This window comes from Natator depressus, chromosome 1 (assembly GCF_965152275.1).
Source record: "Natator depressus isolate rNatDep1 chromosome 1, rNatDep2.hap1, whole genome shotgun sequence".
Taxonomy (NCBI): Eukaryota; Metazoa; Chordata; order Testudines; family Cheloniidae; genus Natator; species Natator depressus.
In genome coordinates, this window is record NC_134234.1 from 298,005,164 (window position 1) to 298,023,600 (window position 18,437).

Here is an 18,437-nt window from a genome sequence, read left to right on the forward strand (position 1 = left end):
ATCACGTGGAGCCATACTGATCCATGCAAATGGGTGATCAGCAGGCTGGAACTCAGGAGTGTGCAGACTTCTACCACTTGAGCTAAAAGAGTAACTGGCAGCAGTAACAGACTTGTTCACTAAGCAGATCACCTACTAAAATGGGACACAACACCTCTTGCTCATAGAGTACTTAACTGTTTTGCTAGACAGCAGAGGAATATGGGAATCAGGAAGGTTGTGGAAGTGAGTGTGGTCTAATAGTAACAGAAAGCAAAGCCAAGCACTCAGATTTGGCAAAATCATTCTGAAAGGCAATGGGGCTATGTTGATGAGATTTCCCATATTAGAGACCGTAGGTAAATGTTGAAAGATATTTGGTTGCTTCCTACAGTAGGGGTATGAGACCTCGTTCAATAACGGCTGTGAAGTGCACAGAATTACCACCAGTCAGTGGAACAGTTGAGACTGGAACTTATGGTGGTCTCTCAACCCAGTGCACCTTCCCGTAGGCCAAAGTAGGCAATGTCTGCGGCTACTGCAACATGTCCCCATCCAGAATTCTAGCTCTACCTACCCACTAGGAACAGAGAACGTGCTCAGTGGTGTGGACATGCAGGGAACTCTTTGGGGCTGGGGCATATTCCGTGGAGATTTTAGCAGCATCCCTTTCACAAGTTATATGGATATGTGCAGAGGGTGATTTTCAGAGGCTTATAAAGTTGTCCAATTTCACAGGGAAAGCAAAAGGCACTTCTGGGATCCCAGAACTATCTCCCTGCCCAATTTCAAATTCTTGTCCCAAAACATGGAATCACAAGAGCGCTTCAAAGAAATTGTTTGCCAAAATTATCCATTTTGCACTAGCCTTGAACCATTTTCACTTTTCTGAGACTGAAGCAGAGAGATCAAGCTTGGAACATTTCAGTATGAATGGTTAAAGTATGGCAAAGTTATAAGCAACTGAAAAACAGATTTAAAACAAAGTGTGAGGCAATCTTAACTACAGGTGTAGTTACTGGCTCAACTCATAATATTGGAAATGTAATCTCAAATGAGCAAATTACATAATATTTTATTAAATAGGACTGGTAAAGACAACTTCCACCCCAAATATTATTATGATAATTCAAAGCTTTAAAAGACACTGAGAATACTTAAGCCATTATTTTAACCAAAATCTAATAAGCAAAGAGACAATGCAGTAACTTCCCACATCTCACTTTCAAGGTGCTACATTTGAAGGGATATTTGTGGTATACTGTAAAACAGCCCAAACTTTTGATTCTGAATACAAAGGGAGCTGACTGTTTGGCATGCACTAATGTTATACTCATGTCAATAATATCCAGTAAAAGGTTGGATCTGATTTATCATTTCAAAAGTGATCTATATTTTGTTATTAGCGTGAAAGCTTTGCATGAAGCACATATGCTGAGGACTACAGTGAATCTCAGATGGTTAAAAATCACTCTGCCATCAGCCTTGTATCTCAAATGATACCACTACCCAAGGTACTCAATAACCACCCAGAAGAGCACTGTTTGTCATGTCCTATTGCTTAGTGAATGATTCAGCGATTACCAAATAATGCCAATTTAGCTTTTCAGATAAGGAACTGAAACAAACAATATTAAGACTCATATCTCATGTTAATATCAATATTTACAGCAACCCACTTTTATTAAAACAAACCACCTTTTGTAAACTGTGAATTTATCCAAACCTATTCAGAAGCATACCACCTGTTTAGAAACTGAAATTAACTGTTTACTGCTTATATTAATTTTATATCTATGAGTTTTCTCACTGATTAAAATGTAAACATATCAGATCTTCCATCTGTTTAATATCAAGAGGAATTATTTAAACTAATCATGAATTATATATTTTTAAATAGCTTCTTCCACAGATTCAAATGGGCTGCTGAAAGGTATCCCCATCAACCATTGCTCCTGCATCTTTCCTGGGATTTCAAATTAATGTATCTTAGGCAAAAATACATGGTTTTAAGGTTTATTTTTTTAAAATGCAGGCAAGTATGAACAGCCAACAGAACAGAACAGAACAAAACCAAGACAGCTCTGCAGAACAATAAATATTTTCATATAGCCCACAGAAATGTCAGGCTTGATAACAATATACATCCCCTCTACATTAGGAGTCACTCACAACCCGTTAAGAACTTAAAGACAAATGTCAATTTTCTGAGTGGCAAGTGTGTGCGGTAATATCTTTTTTTGGACCAACTTCTGTTGATGAGAGGGATAAGCTTCTGAGCCACACGGAGCTCTTGTTCGGGTCTGGGAAAGGTAGTCCCAACATCACAGCAAAATGCAAGGTGGAACAGATTGTTTAGCATAAGTGGTTAGCACAATTGTAAGGGACCATTCAAAGTCGAGTGGCCCGTTAACACCTCTGCAGTCACAGGACTAAAAGGGGTGGTTAGTGGGCTACAGATTGTTATAAGCAGCCATTAATCCAGTGCCTCTGTTCAGTCCATGATTTTTAGTGTCTAGCAGAGTTATGAATTTAAGCTCTCAGGCTCATTTTCTGAAAGCGTTGTGCAGGTTTCCTTTGAGGATGAGGACTGGCTAGGTCAGATACCTAGCGATTGCTTTGGGAAAAGAGTTCACCCACAGGTGATAGAGTGCCTTTGTCACCACACCTACATTCATAGATCCAGTAATGACCCCAAAATACACCAAGAAAGCATTCGGGCGCTCAGCTACTGCAGAATATGCTCTGAGGAGGAAGTCTGGGATATACACCTTAATACACTTAAAACCACCTTCACCAAACAAGGACACTCAACTAGAGAAATAGACCACATCATGGAACAGGCCACCCACATATCTGAGAGAATTTGCTTCAATACAGAAATAAAAACCCCTCAGACTGCACACCCCTAGTTCTCACCTACCATTCCACACGGACACATACGGAGCAACATCAATCACAACCCAAACTTGATGGGGACCCCTTGCTGAGAGAGATCTTTCCTGAACCTCCACTTTTGGCCTTCGAAGAACCCCAAACCTCTCCAAGCTCATCATCAGAAGCAAGCTCCCCACAGACCAGGACACACTAACTTAAAGCGGCACCAGATCCTGCCAGAACAGCAGATGCAAAACCTGCAGACTTATCTCCACTGCTACAATGATCAACACCCCCTACAACACCCCTTTCAAGACCCATGAATCCTACACATGCCTATCACAACATGTGATGTGGTGTACCTCATCCAGCGCACTAAATGCCCTAATAACAACTATGTGGTGAAACCAGACAATCACTATGCTTTTGAATGAACTCACACAGGAAAATGATAAAAGACAAAAACACCCTAAACACCTGTATGTGAACACTTTTCACAAAACAATCATTTTATATCTGACCTATCAGTACTCATCCTCAAAGAAAACCTGCATAACACTTCCAAAAGATGAGCCTGGGAGCTTAAATTCATAACATTGCTAGACACTAAAAATGATGGACTGAACAGTCACACTGAATTTATGGCTTATTACAACAATCTGTAACCCACTAACCCTCCCTTTTGCAGAAGTGTTAATGGGCTTCAGCAGTGTTACTGAGCATCCTCAGTCCGTGTGAGCATGCACAGTACAAGCCAAGCAGCAAATCTAGTGGGGGGGGAGATGCACATGACCCCGCATGTGCCCTCTCCCCACAACACATCGCCTCTGACTCTAGAAGTACCGTTTCCAGACCTGAAGAAGAGTTCTGTGTGGCTCAAAAGCTTGTCTCTCTCAGCAACAGAAGTTGGCCCAATAAAAGATATTACCTCACCCACTTTGTCTCTCTAATATCCTGGGACCAACACGGCTACAACTACACTGCATACAATTTTCCGAGTGTCATTTTTTTCCAGTGGCTTATGGATCATGATATCATGGTTATTATTTTTAATGGTCGAAATGTGTCACATATTTGTGAACATTTTTAAATGAAATAATTCAAACCAAGAGCAAGATACCTGGGTTCTTCTAAATTAATTTGTATATTCAAAACTCAGAGTAACTTCAACTTCAGTTCAACAGTTTATTCCAATAGGTGGTGCTAGTAATTTCTGCATTAGCTGTAATAACTATTCCTTTCCTACTATGTTAGCAGGCTCTGATGTGAAATGTAAATTGCTGCTCACGCACAAATGAAACTGAGAAAAAGTAAATTAACTTTTACTTTTATCGGCAGCTAAACAAACTCCAGTATTTAAAGTGGACCCTGTCCAGACACGTAGAGGGAGACCACAAATCACAATATCAAACGCATGAACAATCAGAAGGGTTTACCACAGGAATATACCCAGGCAATTCTGTTTGGAGAATAAAATCTTCCTGGGGAGTTTGACTACCAAGTAGCAGGCATTCACATTTGCATCAATAGTAAACATTCCTTTCTTGTTTTCAGAATGTTTTCCCCTATACATCTCAAAGAACATTTGTCCTACAGGGTGTATTGCATTCCAAATGCCAAATTCTAGCCCACCATTCTAAATACAAATTGTCCAGTATCAGTGCAAAATACTTTAGTGGTACTATTTTTTCCTTCCACCTCCATATAGGGGTGATGCTCGGTATCTGAGGAACCCAGAAAGTAGGTTTCTTATTATATACACTGAATTCACAAACAAGTATTCTTTTTGCATCATAATGCATTTTTTTGCAAAAAAATTTAAATGACAAGCTACGGCTATCCTAGCCAGGCTTCATATTAAATTATAGAGCCTTAATTAGTGTCCTTTTAATTCAATTAATTTGAATATTTAAAAATGAAATGGAGCATTAGAGCTTTTTTCCCCTCACACCTCGCTGAAGACCATGTTCCATGTAACTTTTCAATACAAGTTTCACGTTCACAAATCAAGTTAACTGAACTGTACAGGCCTACTTAATCTACTAAATTTATGGGTTTACAACTTCAAATGATACAAGATTGCACTGAAACATAACATTAAATTGAAAATTAGCTCACCTGAGTTTATTCTGCAGTTAAATTTCAAAGAATGTGTTTTCAGGACCAACATGGAAGAAATAGGATTTGAAAGCAAAAACTAAGGGCTTATCTGAACAGTGGGGTAGTAGTGCGTTCTATAGGGATGTAATTCCTAAAGCGCACCAATGTGCTGTGGATTAATTGGTCCATATAGACCCTGCTGGTACGCACTAAACGTTCCCTACAGCACTTAAAAGTAGCACTGTACTTGTTAAAGCGCACTAGGGAACCTTTAGTGTGCACCAGCAGGGACTACATGGATCAATTAAAGTGCATCACATTCATGTGCTTTACAAATCACATGCCTGTAGAGTGCATGACCCCACTGTGTAGACAAACCCCAAGTCATTGTAGTATACTTCTATGGGTTTGTCTACGCTACAATTAGACACCCACAGCTGGCCTATGCTGCAAGGTGGGAAGGTCCCAGAGTGTGGGCTACAGCTCGAGCCCAGAAGTCTACACAGCAATGAAAAAGCCCCGCAGCCTGAGTCCTGGAAGCATGAGTCAGCTGGCACGGGCAAGGTGCAGGTTTTTAATTGCAGTATAGACTTACCCTCTCTTTCCAGCTAGAAGAGGTTTGATTGCTTTCCTGGAGTATAGTGGTTAAAAAAAAATTGCCAATTCCAGGAAGCATGTAAATCCCAGAGTCTCCTGTCTGGCAATACAGAGCAGTACTACAAGACTACTAGGCCAACTGTCTCTGTCCCTTAACATTGCTTATTGCTCTTCCTACTTTATCCATTCTCATGATGCATTGTGCAGGAGGTCAGACTAGACAATCATCATGGTCCCTTCTGACTTTGAAGTCTATGATTCTGTGAGTCTGTGATTCTATGACAGCTATGGATGCTGGCTATGGAGGCATATCAAATGCTTTAGATGCCAACAAAATGTATGTCCCTTACCTACTCAGCAAGAGGTTCTGCGAACAGTGTGGTGGCCTCCCACTTTGCCTTGCCTAGAGATTTTGATACATCATGTCAACCACATGATCAGTTTTCTATTTATAATTCAAGATCAGCAGTATCACTGACCAGGCAGCACTTTCAGTTGGATACCAAACACCAGCTCACACCAGCTGAAGATTTAGCCTTATACTTGACTACTACATCTAGAGACTTGACTGTAATCAAGGTTTCACAGCAACTTGGCACCCCTTCAAAATGAAAGTTCTTAATCAGTTGCTTCTGTAAGGGAATTCAGTGATGTGCTTTTAGGTTTTTAAGTTGCAGATGAAAGGCAGGATGTGCAACTGCTGTGGCACCCCTCAAGTTTTTAACCAATACAATAGCACTCCTTTTTCGTGAGTGGAAAACAACAGTCATAAACCCTTCAAAAAGAAAACGTTTTATCTGTAAAACTTTAAAAAATAACTAAAATAATGCAATAGAACATTTTGCAACATACACTCACCAGCATTGGAGCCTGTCAGGTTGTAACGAACATTTAGCTTTTTGATGATGTTTTCATGGATCTGATACCAGTCACTCTCTGTGTTGCACCTATGAAAATGGTAACATTCTTAAATCTGAAATGAGAGCTCACAGTTGTCAGACCCGCTGTAACAAACTTAACTGGCCTCTCCAAATAAATCCTCTTCTGCTCACCAACTAGCATCTTGAAATTTATCTAAATCAGCAGGTCATATTGGTGGCACAATGTGGGTTTTGACATGATGCCCAGTGAAGCAGCTTGCCACAACAGGGAACAGTGTCATGGCAGCACTCAGATGCATTGGTTGAGGATGTCACTGTAGGAATGCTTGCTTTGCCTGGGAAATTTGAGTGGAAGGGTGTCCTTGGTGGCACTCAGTAATTCAGCTACTCATGTGTATTAATCTCTTCTTCAGCTCTAAATTACTGTGAAACCTCCCTAACGTGACCATTCAAGAGCTCAGCAGAAACAGGACATCTAGTAGAGATGATGTTTAACTAAAGGGCAAAGGAAATTATGTTCTTAGTTTCACGGGGATAGGAGGCTGCCTATAGGAGAAAGCCATTTGAATAGATTAAACAATGCTGTAGGTGCAAAAGCGTCTTGCCACAACTTTAAAATATAGCATTTTCAGTTGCTTTAATTAAAAATTTTGAATTCCATAATCTGACCATTATTTGAGAAATATTCCACAGAACTTTTTCTGGTCATTTAGACTGAAGTTAGTCTCAGTATCAAATTTGTTCTGTTTCAGAGTAACAGCCATGTTAGTCTGTATTCGCAAAAAGAAAAGGAGTACTTGTGGCACCTTAGAGACTAACCAATTTATTTGAGCATGAGCTTTCGTGAGCTACAGCTCGCTTCATCGGATTTGTTCTGTTTTATCTAACTGAAGTACTAACGCCACATTTATTTTTACCAACCACAGACTTTGAAAGTGAAATTCAACTGTCCAACCAATACCTTTAACAGCATGGTATCCAACAGAGAGCACTTTAATCTAGACTGACAGAAAATTAAAGTAAAACAAAAGTCAGCCACCTGTTCACCGTCATACTAAATTGCCGTCAGAAGCACTGCTTCCAGCAGTTCCAATTCAGCACAGTGGGGACTAAGAGACAGGTGAAGGGCTGCTTTTTAGAGACTGAAGTGTCTTCAAGACTCAAGTACTAAACTTCACTGGAAGAGGAATCCCTTAAGTGTCTGACTAGTGTATCTCAGTTTATACTCTTAGAATAGATCATCCCACAAAATATTTCTTAACTTATTGAGCCCAAGGTCAGCAGGGAATTCTATGTTCTGTGTCACCGCATCCAGGAAATTGAACTTTCTTTCTATCTACTATTAGCCAAAATCTCATCTGCCATTTAATAAACCCATGCATTTAAAATAATTAGATTTTGAGTGAGATGTTTTGGTTTTCCAGTCCCCTTCACTTACGGCATTGTTAATATTTTACATTTTTTGCTATTGCAGTTTTGTAAATGTTTTGCATCATTATATATAAATGATTGCCCTGCCTACTTCTTTCTGGAGTGATAAAGTACTCTTGGCAGATGTTTGGGCAGTACAAGGAACTTCAAAAAAGTCCCCCAAACACTTCACATTGCCATATAAAGATTATTATAGCAATTTCTCTGCCTAAGGTTGTTTAAGCATTTCTATTCTAATCCCCCATTTTCAGTGACTTTTAAAACTTTCTGAAACTTACCCCTCTCAGGATCAAGTCTTACAGATTTAGGCTTTGCCCAAAGGAAAATCATTTTGGAAAGCTGGAGCAAAAACAATTCAGCTATTTTGGAGTATGAGTAGAGTGAAAGACAAAATACACCTTCATGATTATCAAAACACTGCTCAGACATTGAAAACCTATGGGTAGAAAGCGGCAGTTCAACAGGGAGAGGAAGTGTGTATACGAACTATGAACAAATGAAAAAATCACACTATTGGAAAGCAAAGTACATTTTTCAGGGAGCTCTTGCAAAATTTGTAAAGTGCGCACTAAAGACGACCTGGCTGTAGATGAATGCATGGCTTAGCTGCACAGTGAAAACTCCAGTGAGGGTGTGCAGCAAATTGTTCACTGTGTTTCTTGTAAAATGGCACACTAAATGAAATTACACAGGCCTCGATCCTGAAAACTTAACAGGACTGTTTGCATGAGTATCTGCTTGATGAAGGCCTACAGACGTAGAAAAATGTTATGATATCCTATTGCATTATTTGATAATTGTATCCAATCAGGGCCAGATTAAAGTAACACATGCACCCCAAACTCACATATTTCTTGACTTCTGAATGTTTAATTGTGCAATTTTTTATAACATTTTCATTTTTGAAAAAACAAACATGAAGAGTTGATGGAAATTTTTCAACAGCAACAAAAATGGTGAAAAATTCTGATTTTTTTATCAAACCCTTTCCCTATTCTTTGACCAGCTCTAAAATATACTACTTTATATTATGGGGGATTAGAATGGAAATGCTTAAAAACCTTAAAGGACTAAAGCCCTTTACTTACACTAATTAAAAGCCATTGCTTCTTGGTACAGACTGATATAAATGGACTCCAAACCTCTTAATAAATTAAAAGGAAAGAATCTCTTACATGTATACTTTTAAGATAAGGTCATCCTTTGAGTCTCCTGCCAGTAGATCTGCAATGCTGAGGACTGCACAGCCAAAGGGCCGTCGGTATTGTACGTTGCAAGCATTTTTCTTTTCTCCAGCTCCCATTCGGCCTGTCAAATATAACACAAATATGATGCATAATCCACTAAAATGCCTCTTTCTAAAGCCACAGAAAAGGAGGGAGAGACCAGCTCAGCTGATACCTGTAGATAACTTAATGGGTTTTATGAGATTATGGCAAGCGTAGTGGTTACAAATCTTTTCCATCTTTCCATATTTTTCACTTAAATTAGAACAGTAGAAAATATGAAAAGTGCATTACACTTATAGTGCATTTGTAAGGTCCAAAACTGAGAGGACACTGGTTACCTTCTCCTGAACTCCCCTATCATATACTTCTTGTTTAATACCCAGTAACTATATTCGATTGGGCAATGCTGCACCAAATTTAGCATTCAGGTATCATGTACTACCGGACATTAGGTCTTATCACATTTGTAAATATTATTTCACGACAGTTGTTGTTAATAGTCCTCTGCCCTGTGATTGATAGGAAGTGCTGTCTCTGGCCATGGCAATTAAGCAGACAGGTGCTGCCACCATAAGAGGCAATTCAGTAGCATAAGTGGACTAATGCAAGAGCAGCTATTAAAGATGAAAGACGAGGAGAGAACAAAAAGAAGAGGAAAGATGCTGGAGCATAAGAAAGCAAATAAGTATAACGAAACAAACAAAGAAGCAAAAGGAAGTAGTGATGAAAATCAGACCTTTTTCTAACATTCTTTCCCCTTTTATTCAAAAAACAATAGCCCAACTGCATGAACAAAGCAATAGCCCAACATGCAGCTGCATGTCCTGCATGAAAATAGAGGGGAATCCCTTCCTTCTCCTATTCTGCTCAATGACAGCTATGCACCTTTTCTACCAGGTGCATATGTGTTTGATGCCACTTTCTGAAATGAAAAGCACTTGGTCATAGCTGTTGTCGGAAAATGCCTCCCCATAACATTTCCCTGAATCACAGCAGCTAGGAGAGTAATCTTTCATTTTCACCAAGTACATTGTCCAAATCTTATTTTAATCTCAAATATTTCAGCAAGTGTCCTTGGTCTTTCAATAGCTCTCTCTCATAATCCCACATCAGTGCTATGTTTATGCACTGACAAATGGCAAACTATTTATGACTCTGCAGTGTTCCTTGCTCCTTTGGAATAAAAAGATTCTGGGTTCCCTACTGAAGGCCCTTAAAAACTGCATTGGCCTTTCAAAAGGCCTGATTGTGGAGCTATAAAACACATAGAACCTATTTCAACTTTACAGAATCAGAAGACAGAGACTTTGAATTGATGCAACTCAAATAGCATATGCAGTGACTGGAATATCAAGACTGTCATACAAAATTCATAGGCATCCTTTCTGGAATCTTAAACTGATCTAAATGGAAAGACTTGAGGTTTTTTTCCTTGCTCTAAAAAAAATGGAAAAACAGAGAATTAGCTTCCTCCTTCCACCCTCCTCCCGAAACTCTGCTGACACAATGGCAGGCTCTTATTTGCAATCTGGATTGTCAATATTTCAGAAAAATGGTGAAACAAGGAGGATTCTCTACCTTGCCCTTATTTTAAAGGTTTATTCTTACCAACTTGGCTGGTTGGCTCAAAAGTTAACATTTTGCACCATTTTCTCCTCAAAATTGTTTACCACCCAATTTCCTACACCTTACTCATTAAATGAGTATATGCCTCCCAGCTTTGAAGTCCTGGTGATACACCACAACCATATAAAAAAGAAAAAGGTATACAGAAAAGATCTGAGACATTTTGCTTATTCAGGTATGTATGCATTATCCAAACCCAGCGTGCGGTGCAGATGATTATTACAACAAAAATAAAATACTCTTCAAAACAATCAGGAAGAAATGAAGGTACACTTAGTGCTGTACATCAACTATACCATTATTTTACAGGGAACAATGCATACCTCTAAGAAGAGAAATACTCAGGAAAGATGTGAAGATTATTTGAGTTAACTCAATATGGCCACAAGACAATTTCTTAAAGAAATAGATTAAATAAAGTACATGCTCTTCACTTCTACAGAACTTAAGCACTGTCTTTGGCGGAAATAAGATTTGTTCATATCATATGTTAAAATTTTCTTAAAGGGAACAACATCTCCTCCATTGCAGTTTCTTTTCCCTTATCCCACAAAAAGGGCACTGAATTTGTTTGAACTATGTAAAAGAAAGAGTCCACATTGTCATCAGTCCATTTATACTTATTAGGTCTGCTAAATTTCCAGTTCTACTAGTTCAACATGCCTGAAATTACTCTGTGAGAGAAGAGCGGGTTTTTAAAACTCTTTATAAACTCATTCATTATGCTATGCTTTTCCTTTATTTACTACCCAATGCCTTCCAAATGTACAGTTTATGCTGGCAGGCTATCGTACATACCTATGCGGATAATGTGCACAGTGATGTAGATGTCCTTCCTGAGTTCACTGCTACTCAAATCCTGCAGAGAATCAGAGTCTCATTATTTTTGACCCACAATTAAAGTATGACATTTAAAGATCGTAGCATATTACTCTATGTGCCAATGAAAGTGATAAATGAACACGGAGTGCACTTTTAACAGAGGATTTGTTACAATACAATATTGAAAAATTACATTCTTGAACACTTTAAATTTGTGGCCATGCAGTATGGGCAATTTCTGTCCTAAAATGCTATGGAACAGATTGTGCCTTGCTGCATCCAGGTTGCAGAGGGGCAGGACGCAAGGAGCTCCTGCACATCAGTGATGCACAACTGCAGTCCCTACACTCTTTAAAGCACAAGGATTGTTGTCTCCAAGCAACCTCTGGGTGCAGGAGAGACAAGGAGGAGGCGGCGCTGGCCAGCCTTGCAGGGAGGAATATGCTGTATCTGTGCACTGGGAAAGCACCAGAAAATAGGCAGAATTCTTTCTCGTGTTCCCCCAGGTGTGGTGCAGCTCTGCAAGACCTTTAGCTTTTGTCTGTGCCACAATGACACAGCGGAATCTTTCATTAGGATTCAAATCAATAGCCAATCAAACAGCTCCGACACAACACTGAACTATTTAATTACACAATAGTTAATTTACTCCATCTTTTATTTAAAATATTCAGCACAATTGCACGAAATGAGCATAAAGAATGTGTAAAGCTCACCACAAAGAGAGAACAATGTCTTTCTGGCTTCTCTGGACATTTTGGCAAACCATTCCTATTCAGTCTTAAAAAAAACCTCTCGCTGCAAGAAAATAAAGTATGCTGAGTAATGTTAAGGCAAATGAGACTTCATTCTGAATTTGTTTCAAAGTGAAATCTTCCTCAAAATATAGAGCAATGACATTTCTAAGAACTTGATAACAAAAAAAAGTATACCGAATGTTGATATTTTGCTTGTAATTACAACAAATCCGATATGAAATAATATTTTTTGGGCTGTGATTCTGTAGAATTGTATTCACTTCCTGTGAAATGATGTAGGTACATAGAAATATGAAAACTATAAAATCTAGGTACACTGGACTTTATTACAGGAGGTATGTAATATGTTGGTAAGGATTCTAACTGTGCGTGCATTGGCATAATTACACAAACTGGCATTCAATCAGTATCTTTCTCACAGATTAATAAAATTGTCAGAGGAAAAGGTAATAGGTAAGATGATGTTGATGATATTTGTCCCTACTATTAAACTTTAACTTCCACCCTCCAAATGGAGTTAGACTTGATGGATTTTAGTATACTATGGAATAAGAGCCTCCAGAATTTTGCCTTTAAAATCTGTCAGCGTTTGCTAAATGTTCCTGTGGAAACAAGTATCAAAACAAAGAGTTTGGGAAATTTAAGACTGCCTCTGCTAAAGCTGAGAGAAAGATAGAATTTTAGAGCCACTGAGGGGGCAGAACCTATGAAAAAGGGGAGAAAGGACATTTGTTACATTAAGGAAAGACTCCCATTGAATTGTAATAGGAGTTGGATCAGGCCCATAGGAAAGTTCACTTTATGAAACGGGCAATTCATGTGTGGGGGAAGTTTACAAGAGAGTCAGAACCCTCCATGCTTTGGACCAATTCTAATGGGATGTGTCATAACCCTATTTTTAAAGGGTGGGAGCAACAGGGTCACAAATAGTACGATGTGCAGAAAATCTATTTTTTCTTCCACACTTCCCCCCACCCCCAGCCAAGCAGCTGTCTGGATACCCCAAAGTTATAAAATAAATTACCAAGAGATCATCCTGCACATACATTTTTAACTACAGCTTTCTCAGCTGTTTCCATCTCTTCTGCCTATCGCCGAAGCCCAACATTTTTTGCTAATGTTTTATACCAATATATATCTTTTAAAAACAGCAGCAGGAATTTTTATAGGAATATGCCAGATGAGGTACAAAATCCTGAAGATGAGTTAAATCTTTCTTGTGCTGTCATTCCCCATTCACAAAATCTGGAGACCAATAATTTAATCAAAATTATATTTAACATGAGCTACATTTGAGGGTTGGTTTAATTTGTACAAGTCAGCCAACCTGGGCAGTTTGAATCACCAGGTACTTAGACTTTTTATTGGAGTAGTTCACTTTAAACCACATTCACCATTTATAGCTATCCAGTTTCCCATTTGATGGCAGAATAAGTGGAAGCTAAGTGTAGGATAGTCTAAACTCTTGTATATTTCATAGGCAGAGACTTGGAAATGTCATTTCTCAAGCACATACACATACTTTAGTATATAGCCATCTCCTGCAGCCGAAGTCTCCATGGTAACTTTAAAAGAGGGTTTAAAAATAAGGTCACTCAACATTCTGTGCAAAACTCAACTGTTTTCTGCTGCATATGAATTTAAAAGATGAAGTGTTTTTCAAAATTTATAAAAACAATTAGCTCATTTTAATACAAATGAAATACACTAAGAGAGTGCTGTTATATCAGATGTTGATCTCCAGGTTCTAAATAAACTTTAAGTTAGCACTCACCATAGCAAGAATATTATTGTGTGTATTACATAGCACTTAGGAGCCCCAATCATGGGCCAGGATCTAATTGTGGCTGATGCCATACAAGCACAGAACAAAAAAGATGGTTCTTATCCCACATCGGCTACATAGCCTGTCTCTATGATCTGCAACCAGCAATGAATCTGAACTGTGTCAATATAATTTTAGTCCAGGCAACCAACAAGGCCGTTCTGAATTTCACTGCCTTATCTCCAGTCTATAGACCTGTCCATCAGTCATATGTATCAACAGCTGTGGATGTTTCACTGCATGATTTGTGCTTAAAGCAGGCAAATGGAAATGATTGTCCAAAACAAGAACAGCAGCTTCCAGGAAACTGGATCCTTGGCAGACTTACGGTGTTTACAAACAGTTTTTATAGGCTGGCAAATGTTGAAAGAGTATGCATGCCCTCCAAAACCCAGTGCCTGTTGTAACAGCTTACTGTACATTCACATGTTACTTCATCTTTCAGATGATCCATTCATTCCTGCTCTATACCTTGTCATATAGCTAATGGCTTGTTATCGCTTACACACTCTTGAAAAATTTACTCAGCACCTCATAGCTTGAGATATAAATCAACAAGTCAGGGTAAGAACACAATGGGCTGCCTGCCTGTAGATATCCAAAGACACTTAGCTCACATTTGGAAGATTGCTTGCATAAACATAAGAGCTAGGCATTTATTTTTAGGAAAAAAATTACATTTAGATTCTGCAGATGTCGAAGGCACTGCCCTAGAAATGCTTCCCACTTGCCACAGGTGTGTGGATTTTTCAAGCCCTGATCACACACACACTCTGCATAAGCTAGGCTATGCAAGTGTAATTCAGGATACAATTATTAAAAGCCAGCAAGCGAGCACTGTCATGCCACACAGAAATATACCGATTGCGATAGACACTTAATTGGTGATGCAGAGCTAAATTTCTCATATGCATTTTAAATGTAGTATGATTGAAGGAAAAAAACTCTAGATGCAGTTTCCACAGTAAAATCTTTGTTCAGTGTCTTGGTATGATTTAAACAAAAATGAAGCAAAAGCTACAGTTCTGACTACAACTTTAGAATACGTTAGCAGTGAGCAAAAGTGAGCAGTCAGCCTTTTAAAATGTTAGGAAATGTTGATATTCAGTTACTTTTAAGTACAGAGGGCATGTGTGTTCACAAAACCTCATGGATTTCTTCATAGAAACCAGGTTAGAAAATGAATGAGAAAAGTGAACTGCTTTACTAAAAGAAAATACAGAATTTGTGAGATCTAACAGCTTGGCTTCAATCAGCCAAAACTCCAGACAGTTAAAGCTGGGGCTAGTGTTTTACTTCTCAGTCAGTCAGTCACCGGTAAATATACCTGGCAAATATGCTCAGCAATACCCAAAGCAGAAGGATCTTTTCTTTGTATTCAGGGCATTTGATTTTAGCTTAGACTTCTAAGCATTTTTATGAGGGCTAATCTCGCCACTAAAATATGCTGTGCACATTCTAGCTCTGCTGTCTTCTGACAAGAAATACAGAAATAACGAACACTGAAGAGATTAATTTAAGCAGGTCAACAAGGGATTTTTTTTACTGAAACGTCCTCTGTAATACTGAAGTAATGATGTGCTCCAAATCTGCAGTTTACCGATTTCCTAAAAGGAACACTGCCACAAACGGTTCTATTTTCATAACTGATTCTTATTTACTTATATTACTACTTGTGTGTTATTAGTCTAGACAGATTGCCTATTATATGATTTTTACACACAAATCTGGCTGTCTTTTTGATATTATGCCACATGACATGTTATTGTATAAAAGATTTCCTTATACTCTGGCCAAATTCCTCAGTATAACATGGTTTTAGACATATTTAGATAGAGACTATGTAAGGTTAGGTTCAAGTAAGGAAAAACAATGAACACAATAGATACTGAGAAAAAAAGTGTTAGATAATTTTCTAAAATATTCTTAGAACAAAACGCAGATTTCAAGAGTAAAGTTAGTTATATTTTATCACACTTACAATGTGCATACACTACAGACCCAATCGTGTACCCATTGAACAGTTAGTTGCAAAAGGTTCACTGACTCCAGTAACAATAAAATCAAATCCAAAATATTACCATTACATTTAATGATAGTACACATGCAAGATGTTCTACAGAATGTCACAGATGCCTGGTATAAAGAGATAGTAAGACCTCCAAAATGGAGGTCACAGGAATGTAATTAATGGACACTGGGAAAGGTTTTCAAAAATGCCTAAGTGATGCAGGAGCACAAGTCCAACTGACTTTCAAATGGGACTTGCACTTTTAAGTCAATTAAGCATTTCTCAAAATGGTGCCAACCCAGAATCTTTGTTGGAGTTACATCAGACTAATCTAACTAAGAATATTAAATGGTGTGTGAGAGAAAAGAACAACTTCTGAATATTCTGAATTAAGATTACATGCCAACTACTGGTATAAACTGAAACCTGGCTACTAATCCAGAGAGGGAAATCAAAAACATACAGTAATTCTCAACAAGACCTTCATGACTCTGCTGACTCTTTTAGTCACGGAGACTACACAACTCTGTGTGCTAGCCTGCACGCAGCAATATTTTAAAGGCTTAGGCTGGGATTTTGGTATCTTGAAATGAATTTTAGAGTAACAACTAAAATGATTTTAGCATAAATAATTTGCACTAATTATTTTTCACTAATATTTCATATAGAAACCATGAGTCAGAGAGATACAGAAATAGCTTCAGAAGACAAAGTATGTTTACCCAGATAGCAGGGAATTTATGATGAAAGAAACAAATGTACAATCCAGGCTGGAGCCTTACTAAATGGTAAGCTTTTATTTAAAGCTTAGCCTGGCACCACAGGAGAAAGAAATTTTGGGTTGTGGTGTCATCAATACATAGCTCTACAGCTCCTTTACGCTGAACCCAAATTTTACAGTCTCAATTTTTCTCCCAGTGCCTCTCTGAGATAAGGGTCTGGATAGAAGCAAATTTGCTATGACTCAATATCAATAAGATGGAAATGAAACTTGAAGACAACAGGAAGAGTTCAGAAGAAAGGCTGGCAGCGGTTATCTATACCACAATCCAAGGATATATATTTATCTTTTATCAACCCACTGAATTCACAGTGATTGTGGATTTACTGGGGTGGTCCACAGTGCCAGGAGACTGATTATTTTTCTCATGCAGATTCTGCTACAGTCAGCACCCAGCTTGGTGACTGTAATGTGGCCTGGCTGGTTAGGAATATCCTGAAACCCTCCCTAAATTCCAGCTGGTGAAGAATGCAGTTCATCACCTGAGCAGGGCACATTACCATGAGCACATAATGCCTCTTGCATGAATCTCTCTGTGCTGACTCCTGTTCACTTCCAGATATAATTTAAAAATTTTTGATCTTGCAAGCACTGAATGGTCAGGCACCAGCTATCTAAGAGAGGCTGCCTCTCACACTGTACACCTTCACGGCAGCTAAGAGTAGCTAAAAACTATTTGCTGTTGGTTCCCAGTTTTAAAACCATTCTGTAACTACTGGCAGATGAGGGTCCCTGACTCTGGTATTTGCTCTCTTGTAAGGTTCACTTACAAAATCAGCTTCAGGGGTGTGCAGAAGTGGCTTTCTATTCACCTCCCATCCCATCGTGCGGGGAGCCAGGGATCAAACCAGGCTTAGTACTGTGAAGCTCTAGCTTGTAGCAGTTTGACAGCCCCAAAGGGACTGGCCCACTGGCCCAAAACTGGTTGAGCTCAGGACTGTCACGCCCTCTGCTGCCCTTGGAATGCCCACTACGCTGGGGGATCCCAGCTCACTGCTAAAGCCAGCTCTCTGGCCCCTTTGTACCACACCACCACAAAGGGCATGGAGCAGGAGCCAGGCAGGATCTGATGCAAAGTTTTTACTGCTACCTGTTGTGAGCGGGTTTATGTAATTTATTTTTTTCAGATTTGTAATTAAGCACTTACAGTAGCTTCTAAATATAAATAACAAAATTCATGCTAATCAGAGGACTAAAAAGAACAAATCGATTACCATTTTATAATCTATCTGCCATCAGAACAAATCCATTCCTGGTGTACCAATCTAAGCAGATAAGTTTTTGTTTTCTGAATTAATGGTATCAGCAGTAATCATCTTCTTAACCAAGATCAGCAAGATGTCCTGATCTGAATCTGCTCTATGGAACTGATGATCTTCCAGCCCAGATGGGCAGTCCTTAGATCTGTAGCATTCATGCCATTAAGACAAAAAGAAAACACTCAGTCATCCACCTTTGTTTTCATAGGCATCCAGCTCAAATCCATCTTTTTACCCCACACTACTCAAAATGACACATTC

The 18,437-nt window shown here is 38.8% G+C and overlaps 1 protein-coding gene across 4 annotated transcripts in view; it reads right to left on the reverse strand.

The window, feature by feature from the left end:
• The window catches only part of DOCK4 (dedicator of cytokinesis 4), a 412,625-nt gene that overhangs the window by 192,883 nt on the left and 201,305 nt on the right, over window positions 1-18,437 (reverse strand). For all 4 annotated transcript variants that reach the window (XM_074942246.1, XM_074942244.1, XM_074942245.1 and 1 more), the window contains exons 9-12: window positions 12,259-12,340; window positions 11,519-11,579; window positions 9,041-9,173; window positions 6,412-6,500 (exon numbers count right to left, since the gene is read on the reverse strand). In XM_074942246.1, the coding sequence (XP_074798347.1) occupies window positions 6,412-6,500; window positions 9,041-9,173; window positions 11,519-11,579; window positions 12,259-12,340 (365 nt within the window). The remainder of the gene's footprint in view (window positions 1-6,411; window positions 6,501-9,040; window positions 9,174-11,518; window positions 11,580-12,258; window positions 12,341-18,437) is intronic.